At 39.4% G+C, this 20,588-nt stretch overlaps 1 protein-coding gene across 2 annotated transcripts in view; it reads left to right on the forward strand.

Moving 5' to 3' along the window:
- The window catches only part of Atf7ip (activating transcription factor 7 interacting protein), an 86,641-nt gene that overhangs the window by 37,276 nt on the left and 28,777 nt on the right, over positions 1-20,588 (forward strand). For both annotated transcript variants that reach the window (XM_031383673.1, XM_031383672.1), the window contains exons 2-7: positions 5,546-7,179; positions 9,957-10,175; positions 11,309-11,454; positions 13,387-13,524; positions 17,964-18,029; positions 20,212-20,288. In XM_031383673.1, coding sequence (XP_031239533.1) covers positions 5,553-7,179; positions 9,957-10,175; positions 11,309-11,454; positions 13,387-13,524; positions 17,964-18,029; positions 20,212-20,288 — 2,273 coding nt within the window. In that variant the 5' untranslated portion in view covers positions 5,546-5,552. The remainder of the gene's footprint in view (positions 1-5,545; positions 7,180-9,956; positions 10,176-11,308; positions 11,455-13,386; positions 13,525-17,963; positions 18,030-20,211; positions 20,289-20,588) is intronic.

Genomic DNA, 20,588 nt, shown 5'->3' on the forward strand with positions numbered 1-20,588 from the left:
AAATATAACTATTAACCTTGTAAAAGAAAATATATTGTAAATTTTATAGATTCTAACATATTATGTAGAGATGGTATTGTTATATATTGTCCCTGTTTAGCTGATTCCTCTCATAAGTCATATTTTAGAAGCATTTATGAACATTGACTAAATCCAGATAAAGTAGCATAGAAGATAGAAATTTTATCCACTTATTTATGTGTGCTGTATATTTAAAACATATCATTGATGTAAGACAGAGTCTGTGTTCTAGGTTATTTGTTTCAGACAAAGAACCACATTGCACTATTTCAGATCTGTGTTGACTGTGTTTCTCTGACCTTATTTTCTGTCTCCTGTTGCTGGGCAGGAAATAGAATGCTGGCTACTGATTGGCTGAGTTTATATGTAGCTCTTGAACAGCCACTTAAATTCTTGAATTTTTGAGCAGGGAGATTATAAGCTAAGACAAAACAGCTTCCCTTTGTTTCATGGCTGTGATCTCTTGCTAGAAAGTGAAAGAAGTGGGTGCAGGGGAGGGGACTCGGGAAAAAGTTCTCCTTTGAAGAAGAGAGTCACTGCTCTTTCCTTAAAAAGAATTTATCAAAAAATTGGAAAAAAATTACAAGGCATAGAGGCATTTCAGGTAACACACTTTTCTCTGGTTATTAATGTATAAATTTCTATAGAAAAATGTTGATAATATTTCACCAGAGTTCTTGGGTCTGAATATGTAAAGTAAGGACTTAAAATAAATAACTTTGTTTTTAAACTCCTTTTAGATTTAAAAAGTACTTCCAGGAGAAAGTTAATTCATCCCGTCACGTGATATGCTTCTAGTTTGGCAGACATTTTCTGCTGTAAAATAGAAATACTTTTTCTCTAAACTGAGTTGCCGTCCTGTAGACGTCCTTACAGAGAAGCACGGCTTCTACAGACTATGGATGGATGGTATCTGAAGTCCAGAGGAAATACCTGAAGTGAGCTGGAGTATTGACTCCCTTCTGGGAATGTAGCCTTGGAGACTTGTTTGCATGCGACACGCCCTTCCTTAATATAAAATTTTCCTAATGAGCTTTGCTTATGCAAAATAGATTTCTCAAAGTAGATTGCTGATTGGTTTGCACTGATATGCCTGAACTAGTTTGAACTTGCTGTTCTTGCTCCTTCCTTATTGCTTTGTCTGTTTGCTGTTATACATAGAACACCTATGAGAACCTGCTGAATGGCTGTAGTGTGCTCCCTGCTGGGTATGGGAGGTAGCTGTGTCTCTGGCAGTACTTTGTTATTACTGAATTTAATGGCTTTGTTGCAAAAACCAACATGACTTAGGTTATATTTTTTGTATTAAATGTTATTTGGTGGAGAGAGTTTAGTAATAATTTTTGTTTATACTGGCTTACTGGATTTTCTAATCTCTGTCTTTTGTTTACATTGGCTTACTGGATTTCTCTCTCTCTCTCTCTCCCTCTCTCTCTCTCTCTCTCTCTCTCTCTCTCTCTCACACACACACACACACACACACACACACACCCCAAATGTTATTTAAGAGAAAAATAGAGTCTCAGAGTCTGAAAGTTATGCCTAAAAATCACACAGAATGTACATACAGGCTAAACATATAATAATTATAGATGACCTTTTTTGTGCTTGCAGAGTCTCACACTGTAGCACAGGTTGGACAAGAACTGGCTGTAACTCAGGCTAGCCTCAGACTTGTGATCTTCCTGCCTCAGCCTCACAAGTGCCAGGATTACCAGTATATTCCACTTTGCTTGGCTTAAATCCTTAATATTAATTAACTAATTATCAATTAGTCACATCTCATGTAGTTCTCAGCAAAGCCTGTATTGGTAGATACAGATCCTCTTAAGACATTTTAAAATACAGTTTCTTTTAAACACTTTAAAAGATTGAAGTGTTAGTCAGCCTGCCTCATCTGGGAGATGTGGGATTCAAAGTTATAACTCTCAGCAGAGTTCATTGACTATTTGCATTATAAAAAGTTAAGTATGTGGGTTTTTTGTTTGTTTGTTTTTCGTTTTTTGAGACAGGGTTTCTCTGTCTGACCCTGGCTGTCCTGGAGCTCACTCTGTAGACCAGGCTGGCCTCGAACTCAGAAATCCGCCTGCCTCTGCCTCCCAAGGGCTGGGATTAAAGGCGTGCACCACCACACTGGCTTATGTTTTAAAAATGTTTACTTTTTTTTGTTTGTTGTTTTTGTGTTGTTTTGTTTTTGTTTTTTTTTTTTTTTTGGTGCTGGGGACCATACCCAGGACCTTCCTTACACACACCAGACAGAAATGCTCTGCAGTGAACTATAGCTCTGTCTTCTCTTACTTGCTCTTTTGTACTAGCCTTTTGACAACATAAAATTGGTTATATGGGGGTGTCTTTGTTTCTCTTGTTATTTTAATATCATTTCACAATTAAATGTAGCATCTACATCTTGATAACTTTTAGCAGATATAAGTAAATTCCTGTTTGCTTTTTTAGTGTCTTATTTTTAATTATGAGGTAGTGTTGAATATGGTCTAGTGGATATTCTATGTCTGTTCAGGCAGTTCTTCATTCACTCTGATTTTGTGTTTGTGTGGTAAATCACACATACACAGAGGCTAGAGTTCAGACTGGAGCCTAGTTCCGTGGGCGGTTCCGAGGAAGGGTTTGTCCAGACACATCTCCTAGCTGCTTGTTGGGCTTGTGATGGCATAGCTCCTGTCTCACATGGGTTTATTCTGTACATGCTGTAGTCTCATAGACATTAATCACTGTGCACTAGGGCCCACCCTAGTAATGCTATTCTCATCTACGGTACCACATTCTCACTCAGTGTAAGGAAAAACCGTCAGTCGGGCACTTCTGTGGCCCTGTGTAGACTAGGACACTTAAAGACTTGCTATTGATCAACATTGCTTGGCTTTTGGATGTGAATTTTTGATAATGATCATTGACTGGATTTTGGATGTGAATTTATGATAATGATCTTTACCTAATGATTAGTATTATCTCTTGAAGAAATATACTGCTTAGTCATTTATAGATAGAAGAAGAAAGAGCTAGGAAAATTGGAAAATGCTTTAGCAGAAAAAAAGATGTGATGACAAAGAGGAGCGGGAGAAGTAGCTTTGTGTTAGGAAAGAATTGGCTGCTCTCACAGAGAGCCTGGGTTTGGTTCCCACCCACAGAGCGGCTCAGCATTGCCTGGAGACGATTCACCACCATTTCCTCACAGCTTTGCCTATGTGGAGTCCACATAGATATTTGGTTATGTGCACATAAAGTAAAAATAAATACCTTGAAAAACATTAGGTTCGTTTCTGTGTATGTATTATGAAAGGTGATATTTAGTGGAGAACTAAGGATTAAACTTGGATCACCAGGAAAGAGATGGTAGTGCAGTGCTTAGTCTCCGTGGTCATGAGAAGAGGTCTGGAAGTACTGAGAGGTGGGCTTTGGATGCCTGTGGATGGGTTAGTCAGGTAGACCCACCCACTGTGAGTGGCCCCATTCCCTGGGCTCAGTGTGGGGAAAAGTTAAGAAGTGTGCAGAGTTTGTCATGTCTCTGACGTGGGTGTGTGTGATGTGACTAGCCACTTGAGCCTGCTCCTTCCACCTCCCTGACATAATGGACTGGACTGCTGAAGTGTGTCTCAAAGCAAAGCCATTCTCCCAAGCTGCTTGTTGTCAGAGTATTTGATACAGCAGCTGAAAAAGCAGTCAAAGACATGACAGTAGGAGAGAAAGCTGCAAAACTCCAACGCTGATAGATAGATGCACATGAGGAGTGTTAACAAGGGGAAGATGCAAAACTCCAACGCTGATAGATAGATGCACATGAGGAGTGTTAACAAGGGGAAGGTGCAAAACTCCAACGCTGATAGATAGATGCACATGAAGAGTGTTAACAAGGGGAAGGTGCATTTTTTGGCAAACAGATAGATTTGATAGGACTCTAGCAAGATTGACCAAAAAGGAGAACATACTTTAATATATGTAGTCTTTAACTTGTGCAGCTATCACCACAGTGAATGTTAGAACATTTTTCTTATTTAGTAGAAAAATCCTGTACTCTAAAGCATTCATGTCTTGCTTTCTCCAAACCTACCAATGGAGCTGAAGAGATGGCCCCGTGGTTGCTTGAGTGACTCAGCTTTGGATTCCAGCACCTATTGTTTTTCACGGACTTTTCATGCTCCTGAAGCTTCTCTCTTCTCTTCTCTTCTCTTCTCTTCTCTTCTCTTCTCTTCTCTTCTCTTCTCTTCTCTTCTCTTCTCTATCCGCCTGCTTCTGCCTCCCAAGTGCTGGGATTAAAGGCGCGTGCCACCACTGCCCAGCAAAATGTTTACTTTTAATGTAGATAATTATAACTCTTGGTTATTCATAGAATACCTGAAAATGGATATTTCGAAGTTTAAAGGATTGGTACTTCAGAACTTGAACATATTTAAATGGCAATCACACTACATTTAATATGTTTGTTACAGTCAACAAAGTGAGTGCTAAGCTGGTGTTGTCTGGGATGTAGTTCACTGGCAGAGCACTGATCAGCATGCATTGGAAATCCCTGGGTTTTAAGATAATCTCCAACTGTAAATTCTAGACTCTTTTTTTTTTTTAAAGATTTATTTATTTATTTTATGTGTATGAGTACACTGTAGCTGTACAGATGGCCGTGAGCCATCCTTTGGCTGCTGGGAATTGAGCTCCAGCCCAGCTTGCTCCGACCCTGCTCGAATTCTAGAGTCTTAAAGTACTACCAGTGTGATTTTGTTTGAAGGTTTTTGTATAGTTGAAAGAGGATTTTTCTAAGTATTTTAATTTAAATAAAAAGAAGGCACTAAGAACTGTTTGAATTATTGAATTAAATTCAGAAAGTGAATGCTGAATGTAGCGTAATCTGGACTTTCTTTGACAAAGCGTCATGTTCTTAGAGCTGTATTGGTCTCTGACAAATAGGTTAGGCTTATTATTGAAAAACACTCACTGTTAACAACTTAGGTTGCTTATTTATTTTAGGTAAGGTATATTATTAAGGGTGTTAAAACTTGAGATAATATAGAATAGGTTGTTTTGTGGCATTTAAAAGTAGAGCCTCATTCTTGATTGGGTGGTGCTGGGAAGTAAGTATATCAGTAAAAGAGGGAAACCGCTTTCCCTCTTGGGGAGAGGGCATGTATGTGCATACGGGTACACATTTTCATGTGTTTTATTTAGTCTACCTGTAGCTAACCTCCTGCTCCTTCCCTTCCTCTCCCCTCCCCCGTCAGCCTTTTCTACAGCTGGCTGTGCTCTCTGGAAGCTTCTCATTTTTAACTCATGTATTGAGAATAAAAATTAGCTCCAGTCCCTCTTCATTCTCCTATATTGATGTTCTGGTGTGCATAGTTTTGTCATTTCTATTATGTGACTAGTAAATATGAGAACTATGACAGAGTAAGGGTTCAGGTTTTATTGTTGTTTTAAATTTATATGATCTAAATTGTTCACTTTTTAATTTTCATTAAATCTGTAATTAAATGACTTTTATCTCAATTTATTAAAATTCTTTTCTTTTTATTTAAAGATTCAAAATGGATAGTGTAGAAGAACCTCAGAAAAAAGTCTTCAAGGCTCGAAAAACAATGAGAGTGAGTGATCGGCTGCAGCTTGATGCTGTGCACAAAGCCAAAGAGGAGCTGCTGAGGACTGACGGGAAGCTGCTGAATGGGAACCATGAGAATGGAGACTTGGATCCCACTTCACCTTTGGAAAATACAGATTGTATTCAAGATAGAGAAGAAGTGAATGGAATTGATGGGATTTGTTTTGAATCTGAAGAAAGTAAAACAGAATGGAAAGAAACACCTTGTATCCCCAGTGTTGGTGTAAAAAACAAGCAAGAAGATTTGAATAATGAAGCTTTGTCCCCTAGTATAACTTCCGATCTTGCTTCTAAAGTAACCACTGAACCACTTTCTGGTACCCCAGCCTCTGACAACGCAGGTTGTGGTACCCTAGCCTCTGACAACCCGGCCTCTGATAACCCAGGCTCTGGTGATCTGGCTGCAGGAGAGCTGGCTACGAGAGTCCAGGATGCTGCTGAGTCTGCAGACTGTGAGGAACCTCCCTCCAGTGATCCCTCCTCTAGCAATCCCTCTTCCAGTGACCCCACCTGTAGTGACCCTACCTGTAGTGACCCCATCTCTGGAGATACTGTTTGTGAAGAACCCGTCTCTGGTGATCTTGTCTGTGGTGATTCCGCTTCTGGTGAACCAGTTGCTGGTGAGCCAGTATCTCATGAAGCAGCTACAAGTGAGGCAGCTTCAGATGAGCCAGTCACCAGTGTAGTGGCATCTTGTGAACTTGCCCCTGGGGAATCAGCTTTGGTTGATTGTGCCACCTCTGGTGATTTGCCTTCTGATGGTCTGCCTTCTAGTGAGGAATCCCTTCATAGGTCTGTCTGCAGCAGACTGGCTTCTGGTGAACTGACTCCTGGGGATCTCTCTACGGAATCAGCCACTGACACTTTGAAACCAAGTTCAGTGCCAGTTTGTGAAACAGGTCCTGACCCTGACAAGGCAGAGCAGAGTAGCAATAACAGTGATGATTGTTCAGACAAGAATGAAGACAATGAAAACTTAGACCAAATTCAAAGGAAAGACTCATTTGATGAGGGAAAGAAAGTGAGCAGTGATGTCAGTGAGAAGGAAGGAACTCTGGAAACACACAGTGCAATTATTTGTTCCCATCTACCTCCAGAGACTCCGAAGAAGGTAGAGGAAGACCCCATTGCTGAGCCTGCTCTTGAAGAAGAGGCCATCTCCAGCAGCATGGAAGTTGACCAAAGCGAGAAGGATGGGCACAAAAGTCCAACAGAACTCGTAGACGCTGTGAGTGAGAACCCCACCAAGGAGGACAAGAAGGAGACCATCTTAGACAACACAGATTCGATGGAAACAGATGAGATCATCCCTATTTTGGAAAAACTTGCACCCTCTGAGGATGAACTCAGTTGCTTCTCAAAAACTTCTCTCCTTCCAGTCGACACAAGTCAAGATTTGGAGGATAAAATGGAGGCTTCTTTTGGCTCGCCCTCAAAACAAGAAAGTAGTGAGAATTTGCCAAAAGAAGCCTTTTTAGTCCTTTCTGATGAAGAGGATATTTCGTGTGGAAAAGATGAGTCTGAAGTTCTAGCACAGAATAAGATGAGTGCTCCAGGTTAGCTGATTAAGGATTTTTATTTGCTTTAATGTTGTTTAATAAAACATGCTCAATAATATCAATATTAGTGATCCATGAGTAAGATTTTATAGAAATGCAGCTACAAGGAAGGGCAGAAGTGGGGGACCAAGGAGTTCAAAGTTAACTTGTGGCTGTATAAGTAGTTTGAGGCCAGACTAGGCTACATGAGAACCATTCTCAAAACATTAATAAAACAAATAGACTTATTTTTATAAAATTAGAAGAACTAATGTTTATAGTATATCCAGAGACAAGCTGTTGAAAATTGCTAAATGATAACTGATACTTTCTAAATGATTAAAATGATAGTCTAAGGAGACTAACCTAGTATTTCCTTTTCTGGAAAAGTTGAGACATTAGTGGGTGTATGTTTATCCTAACATCAGTATGCATTTCATCATATACATTCTTTTTTTATTTTATTTTATTTTTTCTTTTCAAGACAGGGTTTCTCTGTGTAGCCCTGGCTGTCCTAGAATTCACTCTGTGAATTCCAGGTTGGCCTCCATCTCAGAAATCCGCCAGCCTCTGCCTCCCAAGTGCTGGGATTAAAGGCGTGTGCTACCACCTCCTGGCCATATACATTCTTTAGTTGCTATTTGATCTCTTTCTTCACTTTGAGATCAAGCCCTCCAAGCTTATGTACAAAGCTAACACCCTGTTTCTTCTCCTGTTAAAAGCCTGGCTGTTCTCAAACTTCACATAGAGCATTAGCCCTCAGTCTTCCTAGTGCTGCGGCCTACTGCAATTCCTCAGGAAGTGGTGACCCCCCAGTCACAAAATTATTTTTGTTACTACTTTATAACTAATTTTGCTATTGTTTTTCATTATAATGTAAATATTTTATATGCAGATGGTCTTAGCTGACCCCACGAAAGGATCATTTGACCCCAAAGGGGTTGCAACCTACAGGTTAAGAACCACTAATGTGAAAGATAACATTTACACTATTGTACTGGTGTAAAGCTTAGAAAATATGTGGAGAAGGTAGGTTTTCCTGAGGCCACATTTTTCTGATGTATTTTGCAAGATTAAAAATATGTTTACTGGCCTTTTGTACTTGCTTCTATATGGATTACCTGTTACTTTTTCCCCCTCTCCTCCAAAATGGTATATTTTTTTCAAGTAATCTATAGGACTTTGTGGGGTTTTTTTGTTTGTTTGTTTTGTGTGTATGTTTTTAAATATCCTTACAGATTTATTCCAAAGCAAGAGGTTGGCAGGCTGTGGCCCATCAGAGTCTTGTATAGTTTAGTAGGACCAGAGGCAAGCCTGTTTTGTATATTACATAGAGTTATTTTATTTCTACAGGACAACAATAAATAGTATGGTGTCAGACTTGTACTTTTTGGCCATTAAAAGGAAAGTAACTTATTAAATGTAATGCTGCCAGGAAGATATTATTTGAGTCCTCAAAGGTTTTGGTGTTCCCAGAATTATAAGATCTGGTCACTCACCTTTAGTGAGCTTACAGTCTAGTTTTGACAGATTAGAGCGAAGTTTATGGAAGTTAGAACTATGAAAATGTAGGAACTTAGTGAGAAGGCAGTTCTTGAGAAGAATAGAGGCGTCATAACACCCTTGCCTAAGCAGCGGGATGGAGCTTATAAGAACTGGTGAGCTAATAAGCTTTGTAATGGATGAGTTTTAGAACCCCCAATACCTTCTGTAGTGATGCACCAATTGTTTGTGTCCAAGAGTATTTGATTACTGTTTTATGTTAGAGGTGACTCACTACTGAATATTAATTTGCTATTCCTGCAGAGGACGGAAGTTGGGTTCCCAGCACCCACATGGTACCTCAGAACCACCTATAACTCTAGCTCTAGAAAGCCGGCACTCTGGCTCTGCATGTACCTACCTACCTATACACGCATGCACACACACACACACACACACACACACACACACACACACGCGCGCGCGCGCGCGCGCGCATGCACATACCCCACCCACATAAACACTCAATCTTTCCAAAAGGCAGTTTGCACAATCCCTAGAGACTGAGCAGAAAGTGAAAGAAATATGGGCCCTACTTCCGAGTAAGAATCTGTTAACATTTTTTCATATCAGAGTTCTTTCTATGATACAATGTAAAACTGTAGCATACATTCCAGTTCTTGTAATTTATTCTAAAACTCAATATATGTTCTATCATAAGTGCCATGACTCTAGTAGGAAGATCTGAAAAATGGTAATTCAGCATAGGAGATTTTTGATTTGTTTAGAATTGACTAGTGTGTTGTTTATCATTGTTTTGATTGTCTGAACTACTGCTTTAGCTTTATTACGTCTATTTCTTGTTAGGTGGTGAGCGTATATGTGAAGGTCAGGATAACAAGTCAGTTCGCTCCTTCCCCCGTGTACGGCTTGGGAACTGACGGCAGGCTTGCTGCCAGGAGTCCTTACTCTCTGAGCTACCTTGCTGGCTCTCGTTTATTTTAATAACAGAAAGTAAAGAAATCTGAGTGATTTATAACGGTTGTTACTGATGATGGGAAATTAATAGGTGAAATTGTTGGCTGTGAGATCTCGTGTTTTCATGTCAGCTTAGGCAGAAACACAGTTTGAATGTGAACTTGGTCTTTAGCTTCTCAGGTTGTGCTCATATGTTCTCTACAGTTCTTATTCTGTGACTTCAGTTTTGCAAAACAATTGTTTGGTACCCCAAATGGTGACCAAAAATGTGAATTAATGAGGTATTCCTAATTTCCATAGAAATAAGACTCCCTTCTCCACATTTGTCCTGACAGAGGGAGAAAAGAATGAGAAGGACAGCAAAGCAGTGGAGGAGGAGCGAGTGCGAGTGCTGGCCGAGGAGCGACTGCCGGCCGAGGAGCGACTGCCGGCTGAGGAGGCCAAGGAGCAAGTGCTGGCCGAGGAGCGAGTGCCGGCCAAGGAGCGAGTGCCGGCCGAGGAGCGAGTGCCGGCCGAGGAGCGAGTGCCGGCCGAGGAGCAGCCACCCTTGAGAAGTATGCGTGTACCAGCTCCTGCCTTAGTGTGGCCTCAGCCGTGGGCTCCCCTTTCTCTCCACAGATGATCGATTTTTCTAAATTTAAGCTACAATTCCTGATGTTGTTCATTAGTAGCTCAGGGATCTTTGGATGTATTATTTTGATGCTAATGTGTTTATTGTATTTGTTTATGTTAATCATTATGTTGAGAGTATTTAGACTTACTCTCTAAGGCACCAGTGTCATAAGCTGTTCTTAAGCTTAGAGCAGGAGGACTTGCCTTGTTATCAGTGAATTGCAGTATTTCTGTCTGCAGCAGATGCATGAGGAAGGAATGCTAGATCTGATGCCATAGACTTAGAAAAAACTAGAAGCCAGGGTTTTATTTTGTTTTATTATGTCTATTTTAAAAAATTGTAAAGTAGAACTATATTAGATAAATGCATAGATAGATGTGAATATGTTTGAGCTTCTCCCTGCCTTGTTTCCTGAACATCATTTTAAAAATCAAAGGAAATAGATTCTATTTGTGGAGAAGCTTTGGTATGACCATAAAAAGTGTGGAATATGCTGAAAAGCCAGTACAAAATTTCAAATGACTTCATGAATATTAACATTTGAAAAAATGATTTAAGTAAAATCTTTGAATGTCCTGTAGCACATGTACTTTTGTGGCACTCATTTTGCTATGTATATGTATATGAACTCTACTTAAATGTTAAATCCCTCTTAGAGTCCTGTTACTGCTCAAAAGGTCGAGTGACTAGGGAATGGCTCAGTCACAATGACTGTCTTACAGCTGTTTTCACAGGAGGAGGATTAAGTACTTCAGAATGACATAGCTAATAGATCCGTGCGCACAGTGATGGCTGTTTCCTGTGTTCTGTGGAATTCAGCAGAGAGCAAAACCTGGAGGCTTCCTATCTGCATGGCAAACCTAGAGACAGCTCTCTATCTTAATGTTAAAATGTTTCCAGGAAAGAATGCTGTCTTCAGTGTGCCTTGCTAAGCAGTTGGGAAGTTGTGTTTGTCGTGCTGAGTTGTATGCCTGCTGAGTTCATGTGATCTTGAGGGTAGGATGATTGACCGCAGTGTGAAGGCTATAACTCAGACAGCGGACTCAGCAGTGCTGGTTGCTTTGTTTTCCTCAGATGAATTTTCCAGGCGAAAACGTTCTAAGTCAGAAGACATGGACAGCGTGCAGTCCAAACGCCGGCGATATAATGAGGAAGAATATGAGGCTGAGTTTGAAGTAAAGATCACAGCCAAAGGAGACATCAACCAGAAACTTCAAAAGGTGGCACACATTGCATTTCAATGTGTCAAGAATGTGGCTGTATGCTTGGAGATTTTCAGCATGGTCCTATTATTCTGTGTTTACCTTGACATAATCTAGTTAGCTTAAAAACAATGACAAGCTATGAAATCTATGATAAATTTTATTCCTCTGACTATTTTGCTACAATATGTTTATTTTAAAATATGGTAGTAAATATTAAAATAGAAGGGAGCTGTGACATTACTATTAAAAAAATTAAGGTTTTTGAACATTTTTCTTTCTATATGAACATTATTTTACAATGCAGAAGAAGCAAACTTTAGTAGACTTTATAATATTAATTTGGTACATTCTAAAACCCTTTTTCATGTTTGTTTAACGCGTGATAGAGACAACTTCAGATGGATTAGGAAATGTGAATGTTCAGAAGTAAAGATTTTTTTGAAACTTCCCCTGTATATGTTATGCTAGCATCAATATATATTGAAAATAATTAGTGTTATATGTAGTTTTTGAAGTGTGAGAAAGGGGAGATGTCTCAGAGGATAAATAGTATGCCCGCACAAGTTCCCAGTTCTCACCGGATGCACCCATATAAGCCAGGTGTGTGGCGCTTTGCTTCCAGCTAGTGCACTGGGAAGCTAAGGGAGGCAACTTTGGGGGTGCCAGGGGCCAGCCAGTCTAGCCAGTTGGTATACTTCAGCTCATCCAATATGAGATACCGTTTCAAAACTGAAGAATCATGGAAGATACCCAGTGTTGACCTCTGTAGTCCATGGGTACATTTATGAGCACACATACCTGCTTGGTATATCATACACATGCACATTAACATGTTCACATACCTGCTTGGTACATCATATATATGCACATTAATGTGTTCAGATCCCTTTTGTAGAGAGACATGAACCTCAGGCCTCTGTCTCTGGATCTCTCAGTCTTCTCCTCCCATGAGGCATTAGTTCATAGTAGCTTAGGCTATATCCAAGTTATAGCCCAGGCTGACCTTAATCGTGCAGGTGATGTGAGTACAGGTATGCGTCACCAAACTTTCAGGGTCTTAAGTACTTAGTTATAAATTAATAACCTGAAATTTCTCCCGCTGAGACACTAGTACAACTCTGCTTTCTTTAAAAAGAAATATTAAGAAATAATGCAATAAAAATGCTGTCACCACATGCCTTCCTCTTATGCATGTTGAAGTAGCAATGAATACAGTGCTGATAGAATTGTGAAGATGAGCTTTGAGGAGTGAAGAATGCCCGTGGGTTGACATTTCTATCAGTAGAACAGAGTTCACAGGTGTGAAGACAGACCGCCAGACAGAGCCAGGCTCCTGTTCATTGTGGACCAAATAGAGTAATAGTGGACCTTTGAATAAGCATTTAGAAATATTTTATCAATTCTGATACTGTAGTGGCATTTTTCATGCACCTTTAAAATGTATCAGTTTCCAATCATTAATAGTTTAGAAAAATCTTGTTCTTTTTAACAAATTTTGTTTTTCTGCGTTCAGCATAATAAGGAAAATGAGAACATGCTACAGCTTCAAGTTATCTTCAGAATTCTAGTCTCTGGAAATGTTATTCTTAGCATGTACTTTCCTTTTGAGGTTGTAGAGAATCTTAGGTAGCATTGAGTTTTGGATTTTTTTTTTTTTTTTTTGAGACAGGGTTTCTCTGTGTAGCCCTGGCTGTCCTGGAATTCACTCTGTAGACCAGGCTGGCCTTGAACTCAGAAATCCGCCTGCCTCTGCCTCCCAAGTGCTGGGATTAAAGGCATGCGCCACCACCGCCTGGCTTGAGTTTTAGATTTTATTCTTTAAATTAGTTGATCATGTTTTATTCATTAAGTTTATGTTGTTATTAGACGTTAGTATTTACTGTTTTTGTTTTGTTTGCTGAATTGCTTTTTTGTAACAAAGGACTTTTTTTTTTTTAATCTTTTTAGGTCATACAGTGGTTGCTACAAGAAAAACTGTGTGCCCTGCAGTGTGCTGTGTTTGATAAGACGTTGGCAGAATTAAAAACACGAGTGGAGAAGATAGAGTGCAACAAGAGGCATAAGGCAGTGCTCACCGAGCTGCAGGTCTGTCCATGGATCCGGTCTATAACCTTGTACCTGGGTTCATTATAATTTATCTTCTGAGCTTGTGCTGCCACTTCATACTAATTGAGCACAAAGTATGTTTACATTCTCTGTGAGAAGAAAAAGTGTCTGTTACTAGTTTTGCTGGGGCTGCTGTGAAAACAGAACTTTTATCTAGCTGGATGCTTTACCGAATGAAATGTGTTCCCTCACAGTTGGAGATGGAGGCCCAGGATGAAGGCGTCAGCAGAAGAGCTTTCTCTTGAGGCCTGGTATTGTGTGGAAGGGTGCATGCCATGCCGTGTCTTCTCATGGTTGTTGACAGCTTTGTGGAGGCATCCTTTCCATTCCTGCTTTTTCCTGTAGAAGCTATTCTCTTTGTGTGGATGTTGTATCCACATTTCTATTTTGAAGGCACCAGTTACATTCATTAGATTAGATGGGGAAACCCCAGTCCAGCACGACTTCGCGTTAGTTAATTACTTTTGCAGTGACCCTGAGGGACTGTTACAGACTTTATAATATGAGCTTTGCTATAGTTTAATCCATAGCAGAGACTCCGAAATCACCAAAATTTGTACTTAAAAGAAGTTTTTCTTGGGGGTGGAGGTGGGGGGGATTATTTTTGCTTCAGTATACTTTCTCTGTGGATATTAGGCCTTAATGATAGTTTATTGTGTTGGAGAGATGACTTGGTGGTTAAGAGCATTGGCTGCTCTTTCAGAGAGGACTTAGGTTCAGTTCTCACCACCCATATGGTAACTCATAACTGTCTGTAACTCCAGTTCCAGAGGATCCAATGCTTTTTAACTGGTCTCCTTGAGCAAAAGACACATACATGTTATACATACGTACATACATGCTGGTGGAAATATTTGTACACATAAAATTAAAAGAAAAAGATATTTCCTAATCTATATTAAAAATAAATATTTTTTTCTGCATATAGTTTGATGGTCTTGAAATTCTGGATCCCTAGCCCCCTGTGAGTGCTAGGATTATGAGCATACCTGGTTTATGTGGTGATGGGGATCAAACTCAAGGCCTTGTTCATGCTGGGCAAACATTCTGCCAACTGAACCATATCCCTAACTCCTGCTTTTTCACTCCCTGCCCAAGAGTTTCTTTATTCAATCATTTGAGTTCCCCCTGAAAAAAAGTTTAGTATATTTCCCAGTAATTCTGCAGGGAGAATAAAAATGGATATAGAATGAGTCCTCCTTTTATCATCATCGTCGTCGTCGTCATCATCATCATCATCATCATCTTTTTAATTCCAACTTTGGCTTAAGTTCTACCTTATCGGATGTGTAGGTATCTACCCCAGCTTGCTTTCCGTTACCATTTCTTTGGATTATCATTTTCCATTTTTTCATATTAACTATTTTTTACAGTGTGATGTGTTTCTTGCAGGCAGTAATCAGTTGGTGTTTTCTTCCCTCTCTAAATTTAGCCTGATCAAACAGCCTGTCTGTATCTTTGAACTGCAGAGTAAAGATGATTTATGTTTATTACTGATAATTATATTCTTATTCTTAGAATTCTGTCTTCGTGGTCCTTGCTCCTCAGTTGATTTGAACACTCTTTCTTCCTCATCTTAAAAGTTTGCTGGGTCACTATGTTAAACCTGTTTCATTTCCTAGCTCTGCTTGCACATATTTTCTCATGGAATTCATTCTTTTCTAAACTTTGTTCTTTGTGTATGTCGGATGCTCTAATTTTGACTAAGTAGCCATGGTGTGATACAGTGTTTGTTCATCTTAGAATGCCTTTCCCCCCCTCTCCTTTCATTGCAATTTAGAGGAGAACTTTTTCAAATATAATAACCTGTTTGATAGTGATTTACCTGAAATATCATTCCACGATTCCTTGGCTTTAGGTTTTTCAGTGTATTAAAATTCTAATGAATTTTCCTAAGATGGCCCTTCACTTTTGAAACTTTCAACATTCTTTGTTGAATACTCTTGATAATTTAACTACAATGTGACATGAAGAATGTCTTTCTGTCTGATTAGAGTTTAAATACCTCTTATATGTGAAGGTCCATATCTTCTTCTAAATCAGAGAAATTTTCTGCTGTAATGTGACTGAATAGATTTTCTGTGCTTTTAGTTTGCATCTCAGTTCCTGTACCTCATAGATTAAGTTTGGTCTCTTGATCAGAGTTCCTGAAATTTGTGGTCATGGTTCATTATTCTTATTTTCCTTTATTGTTATATGGATATAAGAATTTCTTTACTTGTTTTCAATTTCTGGTATTCTTTCTTCTGATTGACAAGCTCCTTGGATGATGCTTCTATGGAGGTTATATAAATGACCTTTTCATTTCGAGTATTTCCATTAATTATATATTATTCCACAGAATCTCTCTTTGTTAAATTTGAATTTGTTATCTAAGTGCCCAAATTTTATTTTATTTTATTTTATTTTTCCGAGACAGTGTTTCTCTGTGTAGCCCCGACTGTCCTGGAACTCACTCTGTAGACCAGGCTGACCTCAAACTCAGAAATCCACCTGCCTCTGCCTCCGAAGTGCTGGGATTAAAGGCGTGTGCCACCACCACTGGCTATTCCATTTAACTTCATCTTTTTTCACTGAGGTGCTTGTTCTTTTTAAAATTACTGTTTTTGAATTCTTTGGCATTTCAGCCATTTTGTTGCTTTTTGGATTCATTAATTAAAGGGTTATTAACTTTTTGGAGAACTCTCACATTTCTGTGTTTCTATACTTTAATGTATGTATCTATTGATTGATACTTCTGGTTTTATGTAGAGTTGTCTTAACTGGCTGCTTTCTCTTGAGGTTTCAGACTCTTTTACTCAGAGAAGAGAAAGCCATAGTGACAGTTGTTATTTAAAAAACAAACTGAGATGTTAAAATTGTTATTATGTCTATTTAGTATGTATGTATATGTATATGTGTGAGTGGGTATAGACATGCCACAGTGAGCATGTGGAGTGACAAGTACAGCTCTTTTTCTGTTCTGTGGTTCCGAGGGATTAAGTTGTCATCTTGTTGGGAAGTGCTGAGCCATCTTTCACAACATCCTTAAATGTGGTAAAAATATTTAATGTAGTAGTTAGAAACATTTGGTCTTATACTCAGGTGAAAGAAAAAAGGCCCAGGAAATAGGTGTTAAACTTGGGAATTAATTAAACCAGAGATCCTTAGAAATAGAGAACAGTAGGAAAGGACAGTGCAAGAGCATTAACATGAAAGACAGGGCAGACATTAGAAATAGAGAACAGTGTAGGAGAGGACAGAGCAGGAGCAGTAACATCATGAGAGACAGGGCAGACATTAGAAATAGAGAACAGTGTAGGAGAGGACAGAGCAGGAGCAGTAACATCATGAGAGACAGGGCAGACGGGCTATGACAGAATGAGAGCTGTAGTGAGCGATAACACAGAATGAATCCAGAGCCAGCGGAACAGCAGGGACGCCAACTCCTTGTTGAAGAGGGGCTTTCGGAGGCTCTGGTGTGTTTCCTAAGCTCATCAGGTGACAATTCACTTTAGAAGGCCCAGGGTCACTGAGTTGTTTTGCCATCTAAGCTCCCTTCATCTTTCAAAAGGGTAATTTATAAGCCCTCATCTGCCTATCAGAAGAGAGTCAGTAAAGCTTTTCTGAAAAACATTTAGAAGACTTCTATAAGAATGGGCATTGAGAAATCCACTGCTGTAAATAAGCATAAAAATATTCTGATAGAAAAAAATCTAATAACTACAGCCTTGTATGACTATAGCAAGGTACTGGAAAACACTCAATTTATCCAATTAAAAAAATATTTATAATCAGCTTCTAATACAGTGGTTCTCAACCAGTGTGTCACATTCCCACTGCTGGGCCACATATCAGATATCCCTCATATACTAAGTACTTATAATTCATATAGTAGCAAAATTGCAGTTGTGAAGTAGTAATGAAATAGTTTTATGGTTGGGCATCATGCAACCTGAGGAACTGTGTTAAAGGGTTGCAGCATTAGGAAGGTTGAGAACCACAGATCTAGTAGGAAAGTGCACGTACAAATGAGTCAGTACAGTACATAGATAGCCAAGTCCTTTTGTCCAGGGATCACTTATGACTTACATGTGTACCTCTATGCCTATATGTTTTCAGTAAAAACTTTAGTGTGACTGTAGTCATTTTAAAAAATAGCTGTAAATACAGCCTTACATATTCCAGAATAACCTGGTGTTGAGAGCAAACACACCAGTTGTGGTTAAGGGCAGGCTGGCGTTTGTTGGTTTGTTTATACCTGGTAGTATTTCAGGGACCACAGTGGGTTTCCTGGGATTTTCCTGTTTTCTAGTATTTTATAACCATCTTGTCTTACTTTGCTCAAAGAGCCAGAGCCGTATGTCTTTGGATTCTCCTCCATGTAGCAGACTTTAACAGACAGTATACCACTTGACTTTTATTTGTTTATTTTCTAGGCCAAGATAGCCAGATTAACCAAACGTTTTGGAGCAGCCAAAGATGATCTTAAGAAAAGACAAGAAGTAAGTCTCTGTTTAGTCTTCATCCATGCTCTGTTGCTGTGAAGAGACACCATGATGGTGGCCACTCTTAGAAAAGAGAACATGTAATGGGAACTGGCTTCCAATTCAGAGTTTCCCTTATCTTACTGTGAAAAGTACAGCAGCATGTATATAGACAGGCGCTGAGAGGGGCCGAGAGTTCTCCATCTATACTGGCAGGTAGGGTCGGGGAGTACAGAGGAGAGGAGACACACATGTACATACACGTGTACTCTCTACCTGGCTTGATCTTCTGAAATCTCCAAGCTCACCCTCAGTGCAAGGTCACACCTCCTAATAGTGACCCTTGGTGACCAAGCATTCATATCTATGGTCCTTTGTGGGTAATTCTTATTTAAACTGCCATATTTAGCTGCTTTTTAGGAGATACTAATATTTCCTTTACCATGAAATTTGCTTTTTTCCTATATATTAGTATATATAGTTTTGGAGCTGAACATTTAGACTAATTATTTCTTGTCTGTATTAGAGATGTCAACATTTATATTAATCTGTTTGAGGTTGCAGAATTTTTGAAGATGTGTTTTCTGACTTTAACATTATAGGTTTTTGTTTGTTTGTTTGTTTGTTTTTTCAAGATAGGGTTTCTCTGTATAGCCCTGACTGTCCTGATGCTCTGTAGAGCAGGCAGGCTTCGAACTCAGAAATCCACCTGCCTCTGCCTTCTAAGCACTGGGATTAAAGGCGTGCACTACCACCGCCTGGCAACATTATTTTTTTAAAGGCTGGGTGTATAGCTTGGTTGGAGTGTGCTTGACTAGCATGCAAGAAACACTGGAATCCATCCCAGCATGACTTGGGACAGGGCATGATGCGCCAGCACCTGAGAGGAAGGAGGCGGGAGAATCAGAAGTGTCAGGCCTTCCTTACCTGGAGAGGGTTGTATGGTAGCCTAGATTCAAGCAGCTCTGTCTCACAGAACAGAGCTCATGCTGTAGGGACTTGTCTCACCTTGCTTGCTTTCTTCTTTGTTATTTCTTTATTATTCCATTACATTTTTATTCCTAATTTAGTATAGCAGTTTTAAGTTTATTTTTAGTTAAGTAAACAACATTCTGTGTTTTGATAGCTCCATTATCTGTTACATGATGATTGCTAACTGTCGTCATTAGTCATAGAGCCCTTTTCATTATTGACATAATTCCATAGCACGTCGTCCTTCCTCCTCTGAAGCACCCGAGTTACTGTTCTTGTTGCCTGTACTCACCATGCAGAGGGCTTGCGTCTCGCTTAGGTCTATGGCCAATACATTAATTGATGACAACTGCCTGTGTGAGTTACTTTTTGTCAACTCCATAGATTGGAAGAGAAAGTGCCTGTTTTCCTTTCCTGGGAGAATAATGGCTTTTCAAGAGATAATCGGTCTTCCCCAAACAAAGCCATTTTTAAGGTTGACTTGAAAAAACAAAACAAAACCTGTGAGCTTTAGATTCACATATTGTCAAGAAAAAGGATCTGGAATGTGGTGGATCTCAAATGGATGACAGCAGTGCTGCTGTGCATCCCACATTCTAAACTGAGAAGTTTGTGAGCCTGGACAAGGATTACTTCAGCAGTATGTTCCACACATGGTGTTTCTGTTTGGTTTAAAACATGGAGTAAATTATTTCTAAGAAGCAGGAAGTTCTGTGAAGCCAATCAGAAAGAGAAATAGCACCCTATTCCGAGCTGTGAACATGCACAGAGCTTCGTGCCTTTCTCATATAGTGAGCATCTCTGTAGGTACCCATGGGCTTGCTGTCCAGCAAAGGTCACTGCCCTGGGCCCTCACCTTACAGAGAGAGCACCTCCACATAACCACAGAGCCCCTCAAGGAATGCTGAGAAACAGTCAAGCAAACTGGCAGCTCCTGAAGAGAAGTAAAGTGTGCAGAACTATCTCCTAAGTTAATGGGAAAAGCGTCAGAAAGCGGAGATGACGGATGGCACCAGCTGCAGATTGACAATGAGAAACTTGCAGGTTTAGGAAGAACAACTTTCTAGAGAAGATAGGAAAAGACAAAGTGATGTTGTATCATCTTGCAGTGCTTCTTATTGTATTAGTTATTAGTTAAATAACAGATCAAGAAATAAGGCTTTTTTTTTTTTTAACAATTCCTATATATTCAAATGTATTATTTACTTCATTATTTTCCTCCTTCCAGAGCCCTCCAAACCCACCCATCTCACCAGGAAAGCCTGCCAATGACGTCAACAGCAATACTAATAATGTGACCTACAGGTGAGACCTGTGTTTTCTTTATCTGTTGTTTAGTTAGAAAGCAAGGTTAATCTTGGCGTATAATGTAGATACCTTTGCTGCAATAAATGGTGTATTGGGTAATTGTTGGTTTTTACTTCTCTCTTAAAATGTATTGTTTTTGTGAATTATATTTTCTTTTGTTAAGACTTTTAAAACTTTTAAATGAAAGTTTTTTATTTTTAGGCTTTTTGTTTTTTATAACTTACTCTAAATGCCCCACTCATGATCTCTCCCTCCCATAATCCTCCCTTTCTCTTTTTCCAGTGAGTGGGTGCCCCC

Source organism: Mastomys coucha, unplaced genomic scaffold, assembly GCF_008632895.1.
Source record: "Mastomys coucha isolate ucsf_1 unplaced genomic scaffold, UCSF_Mcou_1 pScaffold20, whole genome shotgun sequence".
Taxonomy (NCBI): domain Eukaryota; kingdom Metazoa; phylum Chordata; class Mammalia; order Rodentia; family Muridae; genus Mastomys; species Mastomys coucha.